The sequence below is a fragment of the Entelurus aequoreus genome, linkage group LG05 (assembly GCF_033978785.1).
Source record: "Entelurus aequoreus isolate RoL-2023_Sb linkage group LG05, RoL_Eaeq_v1.1, whole genome shotgun sequence".
In the NCBI taxonomy this organism is placed as follows: domain Eukaryota; kingdom Metazoa; phylum Chordata; class Actinopteri; order Syngnathiformes; family Syngnathidae; genus Entelurus; species Entelurus aequoreus.
Window position 1 is genome coordinate 84,439,618 of NC_084735.1, and position 23,379 is coordinate 84,462,996.

A 23,379-nucleotide genomic window follows, 5' to 3' on the forward strand; every position below is an offset into this window, starting at 1 on the left:
ACTACAAAGACAACATATTTGATGTTGAAACTCATAAACTTTTTTTTTTTTTTGCAAATAATAATTAACTTAGAATTTCATGGCTGCAACACGTGCCAAAGTAGTTGGGAAAGGGCATGTTCACCACTGTGTTACATGGCCTTTCCTTTTAACAACACTCAGTAAACGTTTGGGAACTGAGGAGACACATTTTTGAAGCTTCTCAGGTGGAATTCTTTCCCATTCTTGCTTGATGTACAGCTTAAGTTGTTCAACAGTCCGGGGGTCTCCCTTCTGCTATTTTAGGCTTCATAATGCCAAACACATTTTCAATGGGAGACAGGTCTGGACTACAGGCAGGCCAGTCTAGTACCTGCACTATTTTACTATGAAGCCACGTTGATGTAACACGTGGCTTGGCATTGTCTTGCTGAAATAAGCAGGGGCGTCCATGGTAACGTTGCTTGGATGGCAACATATGTTGCTCCAAAACCTGTATGTACCTTTCAGCATTAATGGCGCCTTCACAGATGTGTAAGTTACCCATGTCTTGGGCACTAATACACCCCCATACCATCACAAATGCTGGCTTTTCAACTTTGCGCCTAGAACAATCCGGATGGTTTTCCTCTTTGGTCCGGAGGACACGACGTCCACAGTTTCCAAAAACAATTTGAAATGTGGACTCGTCAGACCACAGAACACTTTTCCACTTTGTATCAGTCCATCTTAGATGAGCTCAGGCCCAGCGAAGCCGACGGCGTTTCTGGGTGTTGTTGATAAACGGTTTTCGCCTTGCATAGGAGAGTTTTAACTTGCACTTACAGATGTAGCGACCAACTGTAGTTACTGACAGTGGCTTTCTGAAGTGTTCCTGAGCCCATGTGGTGATATCCTTTACACACTGATGTCGCTTGTTGATGCAGTACAGCCTGAGGGATCGAAGGTCACGGCCTTAGCTGCTTACGTGCAGTGATTTCTCCAGATTCTCTGAACCCTTTGATGATATTACGGAGCGTAGATGGTGAATTCCCTAAATTCCTTGCAATAGCTGGTTGAGAAAGGTTTTTCTTAAACTGTTCAACAATTTGCTCACGCATTTGTTGACAAAGTGGTGACCCTCGCCCCATCCTTGTTTGTGAATGACTGAGCATTTCATGGAATCTACTTTTATACCCAATCATGGCACCCACCTGTTCCCAATTAGCCTGTTCACCTGTGGGATGTTCCAAATAAGTGTTTGATGAGCATTCCTCAACTTTATCAGTATTTATTGCCACCTTTCCCAACTTCTTTGTCACGTCTTGCTGGCATCAAATTCTAAAGTTAATGATTATTTGCACAAAAAAAAATGTTTATCAGTTTGAACATCAAATATGTTGTCTTTGTAGCATATTCAACAGAATATGGGTTTAAAATTATTTGCAAATCATTGGATTCCGTTTATATTTACATCTAACACAATTTCCCAACTCATATGGAAACGGGGTTTGTGTAATATATATATATATATATATATATATACATTTTAGAATTGTTTTTTTTTCCTGAACTCAATAAATTGCAGTGTGCCATATGATATGCATAGAAAAATAAAGGTTTAAAAAAAATACACATTTCTGTGAAGTAACAACAATAAATATTGAAACTACAGGGTGTCCATAAAGTCTGGGTACAATGGGCAATTCAGACCTATTCCATCCAGTTGACCTGAAATTTGTAAAGCGCATCAAATTATGCATTGAAAATCACGGAAATCATGTTGAAAATATTATTTATCAACATTACAATTGAATAAAATGCTTTTCTTTTAAAATGCATGTGTTTTTAACCGTGGACCCAGACTTTGTGGACACCCTGTACAAAACCCAATATGGTACTAAAAATGTAAACTTGGGTAAGAAGACACAAAGGAACATTTGGCCTTTTAAGTAGTGCAATTCTTGGCACCTGTGTACCAAAACACAGCCTGAAAGAACTTCAGATAAAACTGTTAACAAATTTGGGCAAATAAATGACGTGCATTCAAGTAAAACGTTTAAAAACGTTCCTGGATGACATTCTGACAATATAATTGCATTTGTGTACAAATATTAAGGATTTTTTTAAAGCTAATTTTACCTATGCAAGCGAAAAATCACCTGTGATTATTTATGATTTTTCCGAATTCCAAAATGTGATGAATCTGATTTTTTTTTTTTTTAAATGTCTGCATATGGGCGTGAGGTTGGGTTGTGTCATGTTGGCACGTGTTGATGTGAGATGCGACTCCAGTAGCTTGAGGCAGACGTGCATAAACACTTTTTCTTCCTGGACATAGCGTGCATGTTAGGCCAACATTCTTAACTTTAATTTGAGCGAAACGTAGTGCCGGTACTTCCAGTTTGAGAACACGACTTTGAAAGTTCCCGAGATGTCTTGTGTGTCAGTCAGTCAGAGCGTGCGGTGAGATAGCGTGAGCTGGGCATGACCCGAAACCTGACACTTTGCAGTTCATTCAATCAAACTGCAGTAACGAGCCACTTCACATTCTCAGTAACGGTTGCGTTGACTGGTACAATAATTAATTAGATTACTCGTAATTAAAAAAACAAAAAAACACCGTTAATTTGTTAATTCGAGGATGTCGTTGTGGCTTGTGCAGCCCTTAGAGACACTTGTGATTTAGGGCTATATAAATAAACATTGATCGATTGACATTGAATAAGTTATTCCCAGAGCCCAAAAAAAGTCTGCGGGCTATAGAGCGTTTTCTAGTACTATGGAATGCCCTCCCGGTAACAGTTAGAGATGCTACCTCACTAGAAGCATTTAAGTCCCATCTTAAAACTCATTTGTATACTCTAGCCCAGGGGTCACCAACCTTTTTGAAAGCAAGAGCTACTTCTTGGGTAGTGATTAATGCGAAGGGCTACCAGTTTGATACACACTTAAATAAATTGCCAGAAATAGCCAATTTGCTCAATTTACCTTTAACTCTATCTTATTATTAATAAGTAATGATATTTACACTTAATTGAATGGTTTAAAAGAGGAGAAAACACGAAAAAAAATGACAATTAAATTTTGAAACATAGTTTATCTTCAATTTCGACTCTTTAAAATTCGAAATTCAACCGAAAAAAAGGAGAGAAAAACTAGCTAATTCGAATCTTTTTGAAAAAATTTTAAAAAAAAATGTATGGAACATCATTAGTAATTTTTCCTGATTAAGATTAATTTTAGAATTTTGATGACATGTTTTAAATAGGTTAAAATCCAATCTGCACTTTGTTAGAATATATAACAAATTGGACCAAGCTATATTTCTAGCAAAGACAAATCATTATTTCTTCTAGATTTTCCAGAACAAACATTTTAAAAGAAATTCAAAAGACTTTGAAATAAGATTTAGATTTGATTCTACAGATTTTCTAGATTTGCCAGAATAATTTTTTTGAATTTTAATCATAATAAGTTAAAGAAATATTTCACAGATATTCTTCGTCGAAAAAACAGAAGCTAAAATGAAGAATTAAATAAAAACGTATTTATTATTCTTTACAATAAAAAAAATAATTTACTTGGACATTGATTTAAATTGTCAGGAAAGAAGAGGAAGGAATTTAAAAGGTAAAAAGGTATATGTGTTTAGAAATCCTAAAATCATTTTTAAGGTTGTATTTTTTCTCTAAAATTGTCTTTCTGAAAGTTATAAGAAGCAAAGTAAAAAAAATAATGAATTTATTTAAACAAGTGAAGACCAAGTCTTTAAAATATTTTCTTGGATTTTCAAATTCTACTTGAGTTTTGTCTCTCTTAGAATTAAAAATGTCGAGCAAAGCGAGACCAGCTTGCTAGTAAATAAATAAAATTAAAAACATAGAGGCAGCTCACTGGTAAGTGCTGCTATTTGAGCTATTTTTAGAACAGGCCAGCGGGCTACTCATCTGGTCCTTACGGGCTACCTGGTGCCCGCGGGCACCGCGTTGGTGACCCCTGCTCTAGCCTTTAAATAGACCCTCCTTTTTAGACCAGTTGATCTGCTGTTTATTTTCTTTTCTCCTCTGCCCGCCTCTCCCTTGTGGGGGGGGGGGGGGGGGGGGGGGGCACAGGTCCGGTAGCCATGAATGAAGTGCTGGCTGTCCAGAGTCGGGACCCGGGGTGGACCGCTCGCCTGTACATCGGTTGGGGACATCTCTGCGATGCTGACCCGTCTCCGCTCGGGATGGTCTCCTGCTGGCCCCACTATGGACTGGACTCTCACTATTATGTTAGATCCACTATGGACTGGACTTTCACAATATTATGCTAGACCCACTCGACGTCCATTGCATCCGGTCTCCCCTAGAGGGGGCGGGGGGATCCACCCACATCTGCGGTCCTCTCCAAGGTTTCTCATAGTCATTCACATTGACATCCCACTGGGTTGTGAGTTTTTCCTTGCCCTTTTGTGGGCTCTGAACCGAGGATGTCGTCGTGGCTTGTGCAGCCCTTTGAGACACTTGTGATTTAGGGCTATATAAATAAACATCGGATCTGGATCGGTTCGCAGCCGAGTGTGAAGCGACTGGGATGAGAATCAGCACCTCCAAGTCCGAGTCCATGGTTCTCGCCCGGAAAAGGGTGGAGTGCCATCTCCGGGTTGGGGAGGAGACCTTGCCCCAAGTGGAGGAGTTCAAGTACCTCGGAGTCTTGTTCACGAGTGAGGGAAGAGTGGATCGTGAGATCGACAAGCGGATCGGTGCGGCGTCTTCAGTAATGCGGACGCTGTATCGATCTGTTGTGGTGAAGAAGGAGCTGAGCCGGAAGGCAAAGCTCTCAATTTACCGGTTGATCTACGTTCCCGTCCTCACCTGTGGTCATGAGCTTTGGGTTATGACTGAAAGGACAAGATCACGGGTACAAGCGGCCAAAATGAGTTTCCTCCGCCGGGTGGCGGGGTTCTCCCTTAGAGATAGGGTGAGAAGCTCTGTCATCCGGGAGGAGCTCAAAGTAAAGCTGCTGCTCCTCCACATCGAGAGGAGCCAGATGAGGTGGTTCGGGCATCTGGTCAGGATGCCACCCGAACGCCTCCCTCGGGAGGTGTTTAGGGCACGTCCGACCGGTAAGAGGCCACAGGGAAGACCCAGGACACGTTGGGAAGACTATGTCTCCCGGCTGGCCTGGGAACGCCTCGGGTTCCCTCTGGAAGAGCTGGACGAAGTGGCTGGGGGGAGGGAAGTCTGGGCTTCCCTGCTTAGGCTGCTGCCCCCGCGACCGACCTCGGATAAGCGGAAGAAGATGGATGGATGGATAAACATTGATTGATTGAATAACGCCGTTATGCTCTAATGCCGTTATTACCAACACTGGAAACGCAAATCATCATGCAGCAGTATTGCAGAGTGCTAATCAAGATACACAAACTAGGAACATGATAAAACAATCACTTACTGTACAATGGCTGCTCTCGCTGGGATGCCGACTGATAGGATGTTTGTATCTTCCAGCACGAGACTTGTGTTCTCCGTTTTAGATGAAGAAATTCATCATGATCCTCACAGAGAGAGAGAGAAAAAAAGTAGCTCCTATATTAACAATGTCGCTAATACTTGGTTAAAATTCAGCTCATGACATGAAAATTGAGTATTTTTTGGCAGTTTTTGTATATATTTTTTTAAGAGGGCTTAAAGGGGGGCAATAACTCAAGTTGTTAAGTGTTACTAATTGGTTACACGCAGGGACGCGAACTTGACTCCCAAGGGGAAAACAACAGTTTCACTACCAACAGACAGTGATGGGCAGGCTACTTAGTAAATGTAGTATGCTAAGCTACAAGCTACTCACGTTTAAATGCAGCTAAGCTACGGGGGAAGCAAAAGTAGCTTGCTGCATCAAAACTACGTTTAATTGCAATTCTATCCATGGGCCGACATGTATAATATCAATGTTAATCTAACTGAGAGTGTACAAATGTACCCAATAAGGGCCATTACTATTAACTATCTGTCATTTAGCTGGGGTCACCCTACAACTACCCCACACTCCACTGTCTGTATTTATTTACTTTGCCTTCTCTTTGGCCCACCTCTATAATGCGTTTCATTTTCTCTGCATGAGTAAATAAAAACAGCATCTATCTATATCTTGACAAAAAACAAAACAATGATTTGTGTTTTTGGGAACAGTTGGTAATGGTTATGTGCAGTAAAACTTTTCATGAACTCAACTCACCTTAATGTGTGTTCCTAAATGTGCGTCTTAGATGAAGAGAGCAGTTATGATTTTGGTTGACAGAGTAAACAACTAAAAACTAAGGTTTTGGGCATTGTTAAAATCAATTTGTTAAAAATTGTTAAATGTGTCTAAACGCACATTTGTCTAAATATGGCCAAGGACACGCATAATTGTGGGTTTCCTGCACCTCATCTTTATTACTAAAGGAATAATCCAATCTGTGGGAGAGAATTCTTCTGCCATTTTCAAGTATGTTTATTTTTTTGTTTTTTTTGAGTGGTCAGCTTGAAGCGTCCCTCTGTCTCTGGCTCCCTCATCAGCATGCGACATTAATGCGTGAATGTTATGATTTGGATTACTAGTTTCGATGACCCGCCCTACCTTGCCTCTGATTGGCCAGTCCATAATGTTTTGTCGTAACCTTAGCCAATTGTGACTCATTATACGAACACCAATCAATCAATCATGGATTTTCTCCGCAAGTATGGATGTTCTCATTTATCAAAGTCATTGTATTTTCTCCATATTTCTGGGGGCCTGAATTCGCAGTCCAATATCGCTCTTTGTAGCTTGTAGCTTTGATGTAAGCTACCTAGCTACATGGGTCTAAAATTAGCTAAGCTACAGGAAAAGCTACTTGTTAAAAACGCAGTGTTGGGTTAGTTACTGAAAACCAGTAGCTAGTTAGTACAACAGCGGGTGACTCCACTGTAGAAATAGCCTGCATGTCTTCTAGCACATACGCTGCAATGGCTCTATCAATGTTGTCCTGGCTAGCAGTCCCTCCGTTAAAATCCTTAGGTGGAGGTGGAGGTGAAGTGGCATCGGAGTCTGTGTCTCTCTTTACTAGCTTCGTCGAAGCATGTTGCTTTTGTAGCTGTTTCAGCAGATTTGAATTGCTGTTTTGGGCAGTAGATAGGATCTTTGATCCAAGACACAACTTACATTTAAAAAAATGTTCGTTTCTTTGTGCTCGACAAAAGAAAAGTAGTGAGAATATCTCCATGTTAAGAAACTCTGCTTCGGCTTCGCCATGATGTCTTGTTAGTAAACACAGACATGCCCCCCCACCCCACACACAGCGCGCCTCTTCTACCCCTTGTGACAGAGGAAGAATCAGACACTGTAAAAAAGTAACTAAGCAACTGGAAAATGTAGTTAAGCTATAGGGTTGTACGGTATACCGGTACTAGTATAGTACCACGATACTAATGAATCATACTTGGTTCTATACTGCCTCTAAAAAGTACCGGTCCCCCACGCCGTCGTCACGTCATGGCATTGCTGGTTTTGCGAGCAGAGGAGCATGTTCGGCAGCGCACAATCACAGAGTACTTACAAGCAGACCCAGTGTGTAGACAGAAAGGGGGGGAATTGACACATTTTGATACTACTATGATTACATCAATATTTTTAGCATCACACAATCTTTTTTAGTTTTTAAAAAAATTTATATTACGTTTATAAACTCAGGAAATATGTCCCCGGACACATGAGGACTTTGAATATGACCAATGTATGATCCTGTAACGACTTGGTATCGGATTGATACCAAAATTTGTGGTCAATTTCAAAACTAAGCATCCTAACAACAGAAAAATAAGTGATTATTACATCTTAACAGTAGTGTAGATGGAACATGTTGAAATGGAAAATAACCAGATATTAACAGTAAATGAACAAGTAAATTAATAAGCAATTTTTACAGCTTGTCCTTTATAATGTTGACAAAATAATAGAATGGAAAATGACACAATATGTTACTGCATACATCAGCAGACTAATAAGGAGCCTTTGTTTGTTTACTTACTAATAAAAGACAAGTTGTCTTGTATGTTCACTATTTTATTTAAGGACAAAATTGCTATAAGAAACATATGTTTAATTTATCGTAAGATTTTTTGTTAAAATAAAGCCAATAATGCCATTATTTGTGGTCCCCTTTATTTAGAACAGTATCGAAAAGTACCAAAATACTATTGGTACCGGTACCAAAATATTGGTATCGGGACAACACTATTAAGCTACATGTAGCTTGTTACTAAGTTAAGTTAAACCACAGCAACCTTAAAATGCTAACAACCCAATAAGGTGCTTTACTGGCCACACCGACATCTGAGCGAATAATAACATAAAATGGAGTTGTTTTTTTTCTGGTCTCAAACTGAGCTTTTATTTGCATTTTATATTTATATTACCAAACTGAAAATTGGTCAGCAGGAACAAAAGATCCAAAACGGATGTTTTATTTTTTTTATATTTCGACACCGGAACCACAAGTTCCTATTTAAAGATGAAGTAAATTAATTAACTCGTATTATGTTTTGTATATGGTTAATGTTCATATTCATCTTGGAGAAAGCAAACCACCAAGTTTAAGTAAACAGTGGTATTTCAGTTTGAGCACATAATATACAGTATATGATATATTATATATATATATAGATAAGGCCCCTTAGTTTGACATTTGCAGGTGGATTGGATCACTTCTCGTAGGAAAGAGGCCCTAATTGGGACTTTGGAATGCAAAAGTGATAGCCCTATCCTTGAGAAGAGACTACCTGTCTAGCTCAACGCCAACATTTAAGTTCTGACTTAAAGCAGTTGTTTTCCAGACACTTACACACGAACATCTCCTTTTATGGTCAGGATGTGCTCTCCTGACTTAGCACACACCCAGAGACAGGAAGGAGGAATATACAACTGATGGTTTGGTTTCTCCAAGTTAGGAGTAATACATTTTTGACTCCAGGAACTGCAGTCCTGTATAATGACGCTCGTTTGCAATACAGCAACTTTTGGTTCAGTAAAGCGCCTCCGACGTCTCTTTTGAACAAGACCAGAAATACACATCAAAGACAATATTTTGGACTGACATGTAGAAACAAACAGTGTGGTGTGGTCTTGTTGTTGAAATAACTTCTAGTTCCGGTGTCGAATATGAAAAAAACATCTGTTCTTTGTCCATTTTTTAGTAATTTTTGACTGACATTCATTTTTGCTATATGAAATATAAAATAGAAAAAAAAAAGATCAGGTTATTTGCCTTTCAAAATTGAATTTGCCTTTCAAAATTGAAAAAGAACACTTTGTTTTTAAATGTTATTTTTTGTGGATCAAAATGTAACCCAAATAAATCAATAGTTTTTTGTATTTCAAGTCCCAATGCTGAAAAGGAAACACGAAAATGACCAAAACATACACGAACATCTCGGATGACAGATTTGAAAAAAGGTCTGTGTATGTTTTAGTCATCATATTTCCTTTAGTGAATAAGAATTGAAAAAAAAAAGCACATTTTATTTTGTTTTGAAAAAGAAATGGAAACACAAACCATTTGAAATGACAAAATGTTTGGATTTTTATTTTATATTTCATAAAATATTCTAATCACGAGTCAGTTAATGCCAAAACCACGAAATGACAACAGAATCAGTTTGACGTTATGGTCAGCTTCATGAAGTGTGGAAACAAGTCTTTGACATTCTTCTGAGCGTCTCTGAAAACACAGATCTCATCTTCAGGAATTTTTTACGACTCAATCTTCTGAGAAGATAAAGTTATCTTGGTCTCTGTAGGCAAACTTCACAGCTTGCCTTTTGTGCAATGCACATTTTTTTGGTAATTGTTTTGATGAGGATTGGAACCTTGATTAGCCATTCAAACCTGTTTGTGTCAACTTTTGTGCATGTTATCAGATAAAAGTCACTGGGGTATGAAAACTTTTGATCAGGGTCATTTGGGTACTTTTTTTTTGTCATTTTGATTTAAAAAGAGTAAACACAGTTGTTTGCCAATAAATAGCATCACACAACCATTAAGCACGAGTGGAAGAAATGTTTTTGTGCTATCATTCATATTCTCTGAAGAACGTCCAAGAAATCATAAATTCTCCCAGAGTATGTAAACTTATGAGCACGACTGTATACACATTTACACTTACACATTCAGTATACACTTTCACATTCAGTATACACTTACACATATAAACATTTAAACTGACACGTACACATTTATACACATTGTACTTACTTTTACATGTATACACTTACACACATGTACACTTACACATATTCACTTACACATATAGACACGTTCAATATACACTTACACATATACATATTTACACTTACACATTTAGTATACATGTATACACTTACACATATACACTTGAACATTTACACGTATACACTTACACATATACACTTGAACATTTACACGTATACACTTACACATATACACTTAAACATTTACACGTACATTTACACTTACACATATACACATTACACTTACTTTTACACGTATACACTTACACTTATGTACATTTACACACATCTAAAAAGGTATACACTTATATGTATACACATTTAATTGTACACATACTGTATACACTTAGTATATACATATACACAAAGTATACACTGACACATACACTTATACGCTTACAGACATTTACATATACACTGACTCAGATACACAGAAGGATCAATACTGTATATTTTCATATATAAACACACAGGAAACACCAGACTGTTTTTTTTATCCCCCATCCATGCCAGTCCATTTTATCTTTAAATAGCAACCTCCAGTGTTGGAATATGATAAAACATTACGTTTTTTTGTTTCTGTTGATTTAAATGTGTTATATGACATATATAATACACATCCAACTGTTTTATTTTTTTGTATCGATTTATTGCCCTCCAACACTGCAAAAGAAGAACACTTGTTTTTTTTTTGTTTTTTTTGTGTGTTTCGAAATGAAATTAAAAATTAACCATTCATTTTTTTGTTTTTGAATTCCTATTCATGAACGGAAAATTAAATGACCACAAAAAAAACAATGGTATCCATTTTTTAATCAAACGAGTATATGTACATACGAAAAACAAAACTTTTTTGTTTAACTTTAACAACGCAGTTATTCAGTGGTGGTTTCAAATGGAAAAAGAAATTAAAGGAATGATACACAGATTACACAACTTCTACGACTCAGTGTTTTTGTTGGACTTCTGACAACAATTTCTCAATCATCGACAATGCGAATGACTAAACAAATCTGTCTAAGCAACATACTAAGCATCTTATACGACTTAAACTCAACTTACAGCAAAACTATTCGGCTTGTCTCTGCTACTTTTTTTTAATGTTACCTTTACTGTGTGTGAATGTGAATGTGACTATGGTAAATGCTGGCGACTTGTCCAGGGTGTACCCTGCCTTCCGCCCGAGAGCAGCTTGGATAGGCTCCATCACCCCCCGCCACCCCGAGAGGGACAAGCGGTAGCAAATGGATGGATGGATTATGATGATTTTACTTGTTATTTAGCTTCCTCTGTCAATTAATAAAAGTGCCATTTGCAGCGGGCTCCCAAGTAAATACACGTAAGCCAAGAAATAGAAAAACCTTACCAATGGCTCGCATAAGTTATCAATAGCGCTTAAAGAGACCGTGCTTTATCAAATAATTTAAATATTTGCCCAAAAAAAGAAGATAAACTTTAACATGGGTTTTTTCACGTCAGCGAAAAATAGGGTCTGGCCAGCTGCATTCGTCAAAGGGACTTATTTTACGCTTTAATAAAGAGTTGGAAGTAATGACATAATTATTAGCATAATTGTACAACTATTTATCTAAGCTTAGTTAAATAAACCAGAGGGAAAATCAACTTGGAAAAAGATAATTGCCTTGATATGTCGCTCAACCGGTGGAACAGGTTTGGCATGTTTGGTGCAGCTGGAGCTTTGATCTCCAAATGAATGTCTTGAAGGAAATGATTGGTACAACAAAAGAGGATTGTTACCTCTGCCAGGAGGTTACCGGTATATATTTGTCTGTTTGTAAATTAGCAGCATAGCTCAAAAATGTATTGGCGGATATTGATTAAACTTTCGGGAAATGTCAGAAATGGTATAATGAACAAGTTATTGGATCTTGGGGCTGATCCTACATATACAGTACATGCACACATTCATAGTGTATACACACACACACACACACACATATAGTGTATATATACATACACACATATATACATATATAGTGTATACATATACACTGTATATACACATATATACAGTATATGTATATACACTGTATATACACATATATACAGTATATACACATATATATACTGTATATACACATGTATACAGTATATGTATCTACACATATATATATATACACACACACACAATATATGTATATATACACACATACACAGTGTATATATATATATATATATACACACATACATACACACACACACGCTCGCGCACACACACACACGTACACATACATATACCTGTATATATATATATACATATGTGTACATTCATGTACATATACACACACACACACACACACACACACACAAACATTGGTTGAGATGGTCAAACAAGCAGAAACAGAAATCAAAAGTCAAAACCAGCAAACAAAGGTGTTTACATTACGTATGCTAACTAATCGCAATCTCTTGTCATTCGGACGTGGCCTGGCGCACCTTGGCCAGTAAGAAGATCCCATCAGGGTCTGAGGCCATCAGCACAGATGGAGGCCCAGCAGAAGCAACTGGTTGAACAGGTTCTGTGACCCTGCCCTTTGACAACTACTGTTGCCATCGCAATATATCTGTGCTCAGAAGCCGCCGCACTTCAGCTGCGCTCAACTTCCACCTTGTCAAGTAAGTCACTTGCTTGTCGTCAACTAACAAGAAAAGCTCTCTGTAGAATCCCGCTGACTCAGAAGTGACTCGGGAAGGGAACGTCAGACTGGCTCAGCTGATTCAAGGTGACTGAGCACACGAGCCGATTGTGTCTTATTTGTTTCCGCGTGTCACCGGCTGGGAAGACATGTTGGTTGTTTTGGGCTTCGTACTACTTCTAACTGGAGCCCGGGGGTTTGGAATTCTGCCCGGAGACTCACAGAGTCATCTGGATATCACGGACACAGCCATTTTAAATGCCACCGTGCAGGTGTGCCGCGCTCTGGCCCAGGCCGAGGGGAACATCTTCACGACTCCGGTGAGCTTCTTAACTCAGGGGAATTCTTGATTACATAGTGGAATTGACAATAGTGTGTGTTTGTGTGTATGTGTGTGTACACAGGCGCAACCATTTACAGTTACGGATGTGGCCACGGCCTGCAGGGCGCAAAACTCCATCAGAAGCTTCCAGCTGGCGATTGTAACCATCAAATTCCGGAACGTGCGCGTGGACATCCGCCAAGTGTTAAACGCCAGCTTCCACTTTGACGACGAGTCGTTCGTCGAAGGTCGGAACATCATCGTCGGGGGCCTGATTACAGTGAAGAACAGCATCAATCAGGAGGACTTTGAGGCAGCCAGGGAGAACTTGGGCACAATTCTCCATCCTTTACAGGTTCTCTCCTTCTCCTCCGAGCAGCACGGCTAAAATAAAGAATTTCCAGAAACGAGGCGTTCTTTTGTTCTCAGGACTTCTACAGCCACAGCAACTGGGTGGAAAATGGTAACCAGTTTCCAAATTCCAATCTAATCAGATCAGACACTAGCATCGGCAACATAGCAGGTAAACTTGATGAGGAAATATGGAGTTCAAATAAAGGTGTTGTCACGTAAGGAATTTCAAAAAGCGTCAACAAGTTCAATCTGATCGCAGCTGTAAACCGGGCCACTTGTCGCAGCTGTAATGGCGATGACTGCAGTGATAACATACTTGAGGACATCACGCAGGACAATGTACTGACTTCTGGATACTTTAGCCTATTCCCGACAGTGCCCACCAAGCCCGCAGGTAAGTTGCCAAATAATTTGATTATTTTGGTGTGAGAAAACTCCAAAGTTGGTCTTCCAGAGCCTTAAGTTGACAGTAGTTTTGCTCCAGTCAAAAAAGACTCTCCAGAAGGTCCAACAAAGAAAGAAGACACACTGAACCTGTGTTCTTTCTTGCAAAGGAAAGTGCAGTCATGGCGGAACTTTTGACCAGACCAGCGATATTGATCCCACCGGAGGGATCAACAAAGACACGCCAGACTCGGAACACGGGAATCTCCACGAGGAGGCTGCAAATCTGGCAGCAATGGCGACCAGCGAGATCCTGGAAAACATTCGCCAGGAGGTGGAGGACGTTCCATTCCTCCTGTATGACTATCCTGACCCTCACACCCATCTTTCCTGCCGACAAAGGCAGACATTTTCATCTTTAAATCGTTCTCATTCGCCAGAATGTTGGGAATCTCCCGAGGGTCTGGGAAAGCTCTGTGCTTCGTGATCGACACCACGGAGAGTATGAGCGACGACATCGCGGCAGTGAAGGTCGCCACTTCTTCTCTCATCAATAATGTGGCGGGAACAGACGATGAACCTCAGTCCTTCATTCTGGTTCCCTTCAATGATCCCGGTAGGAACTCATAGAAAGAAGATCCTTCTTCCTTTTCTCTGACAGACTATGTTCATTTTGTGATTAGAAGTTGGGCCGCTGATGAGGACGACTGACCCCCAAGTCTTCAAGGGCTTCGTTGACGATCTGTCAGCCAGCGGTGGAGGAGATAACGCAGAAAGGAGTCTCACTGGCCTTCAGGTATTGAAAGGAAACCTAGACTTTTGGGGGGATTTTGCCCATCATCCACAATCCTTGTGTGAGACAAAAATATATATTTTCCTTTTCTGATTTTTCTAGATCAGTGATTCTTAAACTGTGGTACCATTAGTGGTACGTGGGCTCCATCTAGTGGTACGCCCCCCAAAAAATCACATAATTAAATATTGTAATGACGTGACTTGAGCCATTATCAAAAGTTTATCAGCCTTCAATGTAAGTCGTTAGAATCCGACGACTGTAGTCGACACCAAAATAAACAAGACACAAACAAGACCTTCTTATTTCTATGACACGACACACGTGGGAACCGAATGTTCTCCACATTCTCCGCCCTTTCCCAGCCAATCAACACGCAGGACACATGTAAACAAAGACAAACATTGGCAGAGAAAGCTGCTTGTAACAATGATGCCTTCAAGGCTACGGGAAACCATAACATCTGTTAAACACTGAATAAACCACATGTGGAACATAACATAAAGGACTCAGTCTGCGACAGTATAAATAAAATTAAAACATATTCAACATATAAAATACGATCCAAAATATCTAATCAACCAATGACAAGAAAATGAAAGGAGATACTAAATATTAAATCTAAATATAAAACCTCTGCCTTGTTTTTAATAAATATTTAGGCCTACGACGCGCTGCTGTATTTTAATGTTGATCATTATGGTGGTACTTGGAGAGCCAAGTGTTTTCTGAGGTGGCGCTTGGTGAAAAAAGTTGTTCTAGAAAGTAGAAACTGCAAACACAATGCAGGCAATGGACACCCACCTTCTATTGCTTGTATTCCGTCACGTGACTTCTTCTCGGATTTGAAAAACAGTGGTGGTCAGCCAAGCTAAGATGGCTGTTGTGCAGCAAGCAGCGCACAAACTATCTCAGTACAAAAGAGGCTTAAATCTTCCTGCAAAAAGCAAATACGAGCAAAAAAATCAAACTATGCAAAGGAATAGATCCCTATAATTCATGAAAGAAGGATTTGTCGAGTGATATCAAGGATTATACGTCGGTCGCATTCCCAGACATATCAAACTTTTTGCACTTCAGACGCCATTCTACACGACTAAACAGATGAAAACTTGGAAATACATGGAGGCTTGTAACGTCTTTGTGTGTGGTTGCATTTCATGGTTTGTTGTTGTTGTTGCACATGACGTTTTTCTCCGTCTTTACCAAAACATAACTATAGATGTCAACATTGTGTATGTGCTGAAAGATTCCTTTATACTGTCATTTCTGCCTTTGGTAAAAGCTTAACTCTTTCAGGTTTTGCTCACATTTGCTTTCTTTTATTTAGACTTGCCGAGTTAGTGCTTTACGGAACACTCGGATTAAAAATGTGTCTCAAGAAATACAAATAATATCAAGATAATACTTTAATGGGAAATAATAAACGTTAAAAGTATATCAAACAAAACTTTAACAAAGCGATCCCTTGGACTGGAGTGCATGCTGCGTTTTTCGTTGTTTTGTAAAATCTTAAAGTTAAAGTACCACTGATTATGTGTGGTGAAAATACCCTCTGCATTTGACCCATCCCTTTGTTCCACACCCTGGGAGGTGAGGAGAGCAGTGGTGGCCACGCTCGGGAATCATTTTGGAGATTTAACCCCCAATTCCAACCCTCGATGCGCAGTGCCAAGCAGGGAGATAATGGGTTCCATTTTTATAGTCTTTGGTATGACTCGGCCGGGGTTTGAACTCACGACCTACCGATATCAGGGTGGACACTTTAACCACAAGGCCACTGAGCAGGTAAACTTCTTGCACTCTTCTGCCCTTTTTGATTACCTCTCGAGGAACTCTGAAGAAAACATTTACCCTTTTCGCGATTTGAACGGTTCGTACAGCCGAAAACAACACAAGCATTGGGCATTTTTTTCTACGAGAAAGGCTAAATGGCCCCTTGAGAACAGAGCGAGCTTGACCACCACGCATATTTACTGGGCGGGACGTGAGCCGGATGTGACGTCAGTCAAATCCATGCAATTCCACCAATAACCTCTAACAAGGTTTTATATTAGGGCTGTCAAAAATAATTATTTAACTCCTTTGATTACTCACAAAAAATTCTTACTTTAATCATGTATACATTTGGAGCGCACATACCTTTTTACCTTAACCACTACTGGTTACATTAACAAAACATTTAAAACCCTTCCTTACGTCATACTTGCCAACCCTCCCGTTTTTAGCGGGAGAATCCCGATATTCAGCGCCTCTCCCGACAACCTCCCGGCAGAGATTTTCTCCCGACAAACTCCCGGTATTCAGCCGGAGCTGGAGGCCACGCCCCCTCCAGCTCAATGCGGACCTGAGACTGAGTGGGGACAGCCTGTTCTCACGTCCGCTTTCCCACAATATAAAACAGCTTGCCTGCCCAAAGACGTCATAACATCTAGGGCTTTTATAGAGTGCACAACTGCGCACACAACAAGGAGACGAAGCAGAAGAACGAGGAAATTACAGACATGGCGGCCAAAATGATATACTCATCATGAACGGAGAAGTTAAACAGGACAATACTGCCATCTAATGGATAGCCACTGGAACACTGAAATTCAAGTATTTTTTTCTTCTTCTATGTAAATAAAATAAATATATATATATATATATATGTATATATATAGGTAGAATTCACTGAAAGTCAAGTATTTCATACATATATATATATATATATATATGAAATATATAGTTGGTGAATTCTAGCTGTAAATAACCACGCCCCCCGAGCCCAACCCCCCCCCCCCCCCCCCCCACCTCCCGATATTGGAGGTCTCAAGGTTGGCAAGTATGCCTTACGTACATTTCGCTCCACAGTCACTTCTTTAACACGTTTTTTGAGTCTGCCTGCAAGCGGGCTATCTGTGTAGATGTTCCCGGATTGCGACTGGAAACCACGCTCCACCCTCTTAAAAAGCATCTTTTAAAAATGCACACTTTTTAAATAAATATTCTTAAGTAGTCAGCGCTATTCGTTTCCAGACACAGTCAAAAATAAACTTCAAAAATGTTATATAGATAGGCCGGTCATATTATTAGGTACACCTGCACACTCACCGATCAATCACACTGGCTGCATTAAAGAAAAGCTGCTTTTAGCAGATTTTAAGTATGCATGTCAAAGTTACATGAAAATAATACTTTATCCTACCTTTTTTGTGTTTCCTCATTGCTTGAAGCAGAGGGGAGGAGCTACACTTAATGTTCAAATAAGGACATCTTGTAGCTGCTGTAAAACCCTGGGAAAAGAGGCATCCAAACTGTATGGAGGCTCACGCCTAAATGCATGAACTTTATGATTTGATACTTTGACATTGTTAAACAGGAGTATTGAACTTTGTAACAACATGCAGAAGTCACAAAAAACATATTTCATCATAGGTCCCCTTTAATGCACGTGCTTACCTGGGCTGAAGACAAGGGGCCCCCACCCATTTTGACGGTGGAATGCTTCGTGTAGGAATTGTGTACTCTCTCTCTTGGCTGCGTTGTTTTTTTCCTACTGCTCCGAGCGGGGCGTGAGCGTAGGTCGCCTGTGTGAGAGGCGAGCCTGCTGCCTACCGAGCTGAAAGCACAGGCAATTTTTCTTCTTCTTCCAAACTGTGTTTTTAGGGTCGGTGATCAGGTTTACATGCAAATGTTTTTAAAATCCTGAAAAAAAAAGACTTGAGTTCTAGTCTGTCATTATGATTGTGAACACAATTTCCCCAAAATAGTGCAGTTCCCCTTTAAAACCTTGTAAGAGCAGTCTGCAATGGCATGGGTCAGATGGTAGAGCGGTCTTGAGGGTGTCCTTGGGCAAGACACTTCACCTACCTTGCTCCCAGTGCCGCCCACACTGGTGTAAGAGTGTCAATGAATGTTTGGTGGTGGTCTGTAGCTTACAGAATCAGAATCAGAAATACCACCATGAATGTGTGGATGTAGAGTAAATAAATAACAAGTTCTTACTTCTCTGTGAGGCGCTTTGAGTGTCTAGAAAAGCGCTATATAAATATAACCCATCCATTATAGTCCTTTCGAACTAAACCCCACATTTGTTTCTCCGTTTGAAGCTGGGACTGATGGGTTCTCCTCGGAGCTCTGACATCTTCGTCTTCACGGACGCACCGGCCAAAGACGTGGAGCTGAAAACCACAGTAATCGCTCTCATCGAGCGCAGTCAGAGTGTGGTAAGTGTTGGTGCTGCTTGGAGCCTGTGACTGAAGACTACAGAAAGCATTTGTCCATTCCAGGTCAACTTCCTGATCACGGGGACAACGGTGGAAAACAGGCGTCGGAGTAGCAACAGGATCGCCGCGGCGGACTCTCAGGTGTACCGAGACCTTGCCCAGGCCGCGGGGGGTCTGGCTGTGGAAGTGGAGACGGACGAGCTCTTAAACGCCACGATCATTATTCGTCAGATTTCCAACTCCTCTGTGGTAGAGCCAACTAGAACTCTGTAGACTCACAGTTTGTTTGCTTGGCTTCCAGTTATGCACACGTGTGATTGGTTCTCTTAGGTGACGCTACTGCAGGCTTCCAGGGATCCAGGATCAATGGAGAGCTTCACGTTTTTGGTAGACGAGACCACGATGAACACCAGAATTTACATCACAGGAAATTCTACTACGATCACGATCACCAACCCTGCAGGTGAAAATACTATTCACACTATACTTTAAAATACTATTCACACTATACTTTAAAATACTGGTTAGCATGAGTCCACTTACTTACTGAACTAGCCCAAATTATAATGATAAATGAGTTACCGTATTTTGGTAGTCAAAGGTCATGCATGATTAAGTTTAGGGATGGGAATTGATAGGATTTTTCGGGTTCCGATTCCACTTTTAATTCTGCTTTACGATTCAAGTCCTTAACGGTTCTTTTATCGATTTGTATTTGCAAAAAAAGAGAAAAAAAAGGTGGATTAGCAGTAATTGAGTTTAGTTTAGAAGTAACATGACCTTAAAAAGCTTACAGTGAGGTCTTTAGAGGCACATACATAGCATAGGAAAAAAAAACTTTTTTGAAAATAAATGTATAAATATATAATTCTTCTGTAGAATTTAACAAAATAAATTATGTGAAAATTACACAAGAATGTAACAGTTCGTAACTTGTGATATTAACTTATTATCTGCAATTGATTGCAACTGGACTGTTTGGTTTGTCTTAGAAGAGGTTTCGCCTCTCATCTAAGTAGGATTAATCAGTTCATGCTCATAGACTTGAATTGGTTAGAGTCACCAGTCTAGCGGCTGGTGCCCAAACCCCAAATATTTATACTCCAATACCACGAGGGTGTGCCTGGGTAAGGATGGTTTCGCCCTATTGTAGTGAGAAAAACAACTGCGACACCACCTATCTCCAACATAACACAACACTGTCCTTTCAACCATTCCTAAAAGACTCTGCAATTTAGCCTCCAACAAATAACAGGAGTTATAAACTTTCTGGTCACAGACGCTCCTTTGTGCCATCTGTTTACAACTGAATGGAACGGTAACGTGGGTGATTCCGACTATTTTGGGCGGTTAGTGGTCGATCTACAGCGATCGTTCTACCACACAATACCTCAATGCTAACGAGGAGAATTTACACTTCCACAACGGTCGTTGGCATTGACAGTAATATTGCTAGTTTGTCTAGGAATGTTCTCATTCATCCAGGTCATTGTCATCTCAGAGCATTGAATCAATCACAACAGAACTGTCTGGATTGTCTTAGAAGACGTTTCGCTGCTCATCCGAGTAGGCTTCATCAGTTCGTGCTCTGGATCTGACCAATCTAAGTCTATGAGCACAAACTGATGAAGCCTTCTTGGATGAGCAGCGAAACGTCTTCGAAGACAAACCAAACAGTTTAGTTGCGATCCATTGAATGCCCCGAGATGATTGCGTGTTTGCATCTCAACAGTTGTTCTTCTCTCTACAATAGGCCGAACCCACCTTGGCCCAGGCACACCCTCCTCGTATTGAGTATAAATATTTTGGGTTTTGGCACCAGCCGCTAGACTAGATTTGACCAATCTAAGTCTAAGACTCGATCTGACCAATCTAAGTCTTTGAGCATGAAATGATGAAGCCTACTTGGATGAGAGGCAAATTGTCTTCCAAGGCAAACCAAATAGTCCAGTTTCGATCGATTGAATGCCCTGAGATTGTCTTAAAGTTTATGAAAACCTTGAATTGAAAACCTCACAAAATGTAAGGATTCAAAAACTGTAAGCCATGACCATCAAAATTATAACAAATAAAGGTTTGTTATATCTCACTTGGCATGTAATGAGTTAATATCACATGTAAGTTTCAAATTTGAAGTTAATCGCTGACATGAATGGACTTATACACAACATTTCACCTGAAAATAGAAATGACTGAGTGAAAATGTTGTTATACTGCCAACCTCGGAGCCAGTCGGAATCCGTTTCTCATCATGCTCATCTAAATGAGAGGGCATTCATTTCAATTAGGGATGTCCGATAATATCGGCCTGCCAATATTATCGGCCGATAAATGCTTTAAAATGTAATATCTGAAATTATAGGTATCAGGTTTATTTTTAATCTGTATTGTTTTTGTTTTTTTTAATTAAATCAACATAAAAAAACACAAGATACACTTACAATTAGTGCACCAACCCAAAAAACCTCCCTCCCCCATTTACACTCATTCACACAAAAGAGTTGTTTCTTTCTGTTATTAATATTCTGGTTCCTACATTATATATCAATATACAGTATATCAATACAGTCTGCAAGGGATACAGTCCGTAAGCACATATGATTGTGCGTGCTGCTGGTCCACTAGTAGTACTAACCTTTAACAGTTAATTTGACTCATTTTCATTAATAACTAGTTTCTATGTAACTGTTTTTATATTGTTTTACTTTCTTTTTTATTCAAGAAAATGTTTTATAATTTATTTATCTTATTTTATTAATTTAAAAAAAAAGGACCTTATCTTCACCATACCTGGTTGTCCAAATTAGGCATAATAATGTGTTAATTCCACGACTGTATATATCGGCATCGGTTGATATCGGTATCGGTAATTAAGAGTTGGACAATATCGGAATATCGGATATTGGCAAAAAAGCCATTATCGGACATCCCTAATTTAAATTTTTAATTTTTTTATATTATAAATGGTAAATGGGTTATACTTGTATAGCGCTTTTCTACCTTAAAGGTACTCAAAGCGCTTTGACACTATTTCCACATTCACCCATTCACACACACATTCACACACTGATGGCGGGAGCTGCCATGCAAGGCGCTAACCACGACCCATCAGGAGCAAGGGGGAAGTGTCTTGCTCAAGGACACAACGGACGTGACTGTTGTAATATTTTCTTGTAAAATGTAGTCAACTTTAGAGTGTTTAGTGCGCCCGGGCACCGCCATTTTGCGATCTGACGTCTCTACGCACGTAGCGTAACGACGTCATCCCCATCCGGGAGAATTGATAAGTGAACCGTTTAAAAAAATGCCAAGCGATTCCAAGGAATTTATACACCGGGAACTTTCAGTTCCTATCCCTAATAAAGTTTAATTTCTGCTTTCACAGGCGCCACTCAAGGCATCATGGGCATCCCTTTGTTTACGTCCTCGTCTGTGGGAAACTTGGAGATTTTGGAGCTGATTAACCATGCAGAGGGAACATGGACAATAGACATAAGCTCAGAAAACCCGTACTCGCTGAGGGTCACAGGTGGGAACTCAGTGAACAGAAACAGAATATAAAAAGAGGAGCTCTAACTTGATTGTTCTTTCAACTATTTTATTTCGAAGACCAGAGTCCCATTGATTTCCTGGTTGACTTTGTGGAGATTGTGCCCGGAGGGAATGCGTTCGATGTCCTCGACACGCGTCCCACAGCCTGTGAGCGAAATGTATTTTCCTCGCCGATGTCTCTGACTCCGCCAATTAAAGGTTGCTTTGTTCAAAGGCAACAACGGCAGCCTGCTGGTGACTCTAACGGGCAGCGACACCGCCAACGTCACCGGCGTCACGCTAGTGGAGGCGGCGGGTACGGGAGCGGTTGCAGGCACCGTGGAGCCGCAGGGGAGCGGTCAGTTCCTCGTTCGTGTCGACAAGATTCCATCGGTGCCGTTTGTGGTGCGGGTGGATGGAACGGCCAACAATGCATCGTTTGATTTCCAAAGGCAGTCGCCGACCAACTTCCGAGCATCCAATTTAACCATCAGGGTGAGAGTCCAACGCCGCCATCTTACATGACATGACATGCAGATTGCTGGGCGCCGTGGCTGACGTGGTCCATGTTTAGGGGGAGGTAAACGACAACCTCGTGCCGGGGACACCATTCTCTGTACCTTTTTCTATCACCGAAGATACGGGAGGTAATTTCTCCATCACAGTCACCACCAACGACCAGCGCTTCACCACCAGTGCTCCCAGTAGTCTCCTGGTGCAACCAGGAGTCTTAACCAACAGCACCGTCATGGTGTCTGCGCCGCTTAACACGCCGTCGGGGAGCACCATCACCCTCACCATCGAGGTCAAAAATACAGGAAGTGAGGACACCAACTACTTAATCCTGAGGATCGTCGTCTTTAACACGGTAGGCGCCGCTGTCTGTCTCGCATTGCAAATGTCCTCT

The 23,379-nt window shown here is 40.3% G+C and overlaps 1 protein-coding gene across 1 annotated transcript in view; it reads left to right on the top strand.

The window, feature by feature from the left end:
- The window catches only part of LOC133651145 (von Willebrand factor A domain-containing protein 7-like), a 33,332-nt gene that overhangs the window by 9,107 nt on the left and 846 nt on the right, over positions 1-23,379 (top strand). Inside the window, exons 2-15 of the mRNA XM_062049117.1 lie at positions 12,690-13,200; positions 13,285-13,557; positions 13,632-13,725; positions 13,816-13,950; positions 14,111-14,297; positions 14,381-14,556; positions 14,624-14,736; positions 18,825-18,941; positions 19,005-19,190; positions 19,272-19,404; positions 22,327-22,470; positions 22,551-22,640; positions 22,708-22,967; positions 23,047-23,340. Coding sequence (XP_061905101.1) covers positions 13,030-13,200; positions 13,285-13,557; positions 13,632-13,725; positions 13,816-13,950; positions 14,111-14,297; positions 14,381-14,556; positions 14,624-14,736; positions 18,825-18,941; positions 19,005-19,190; positions 19,272-19,404; positions 22,327-22,470; positions 22,551-22,640; positions 22,708-22,967; positions 23,047-23,340 — 2,373 coding nt within the window. The 5' untranslated portion in view covers positions 12,690-13,029. The remainder of the gene's footprint in view (positions 1-12,689; positions 13,201-13,284; positions 13,558-13,631; positions 13,726-13,815; positions 13,951-14,110; positions 14,298-14,380; positions 14,557-14,623; positions 14,737-18,824; positions 18,942-19,004; positions 19,191-19,271; positions 19,405-22,326; positions 22,471-22,550; positions 22,641-22,707; positions 22,968-23,046; positions 23,341-23,379) is intronic.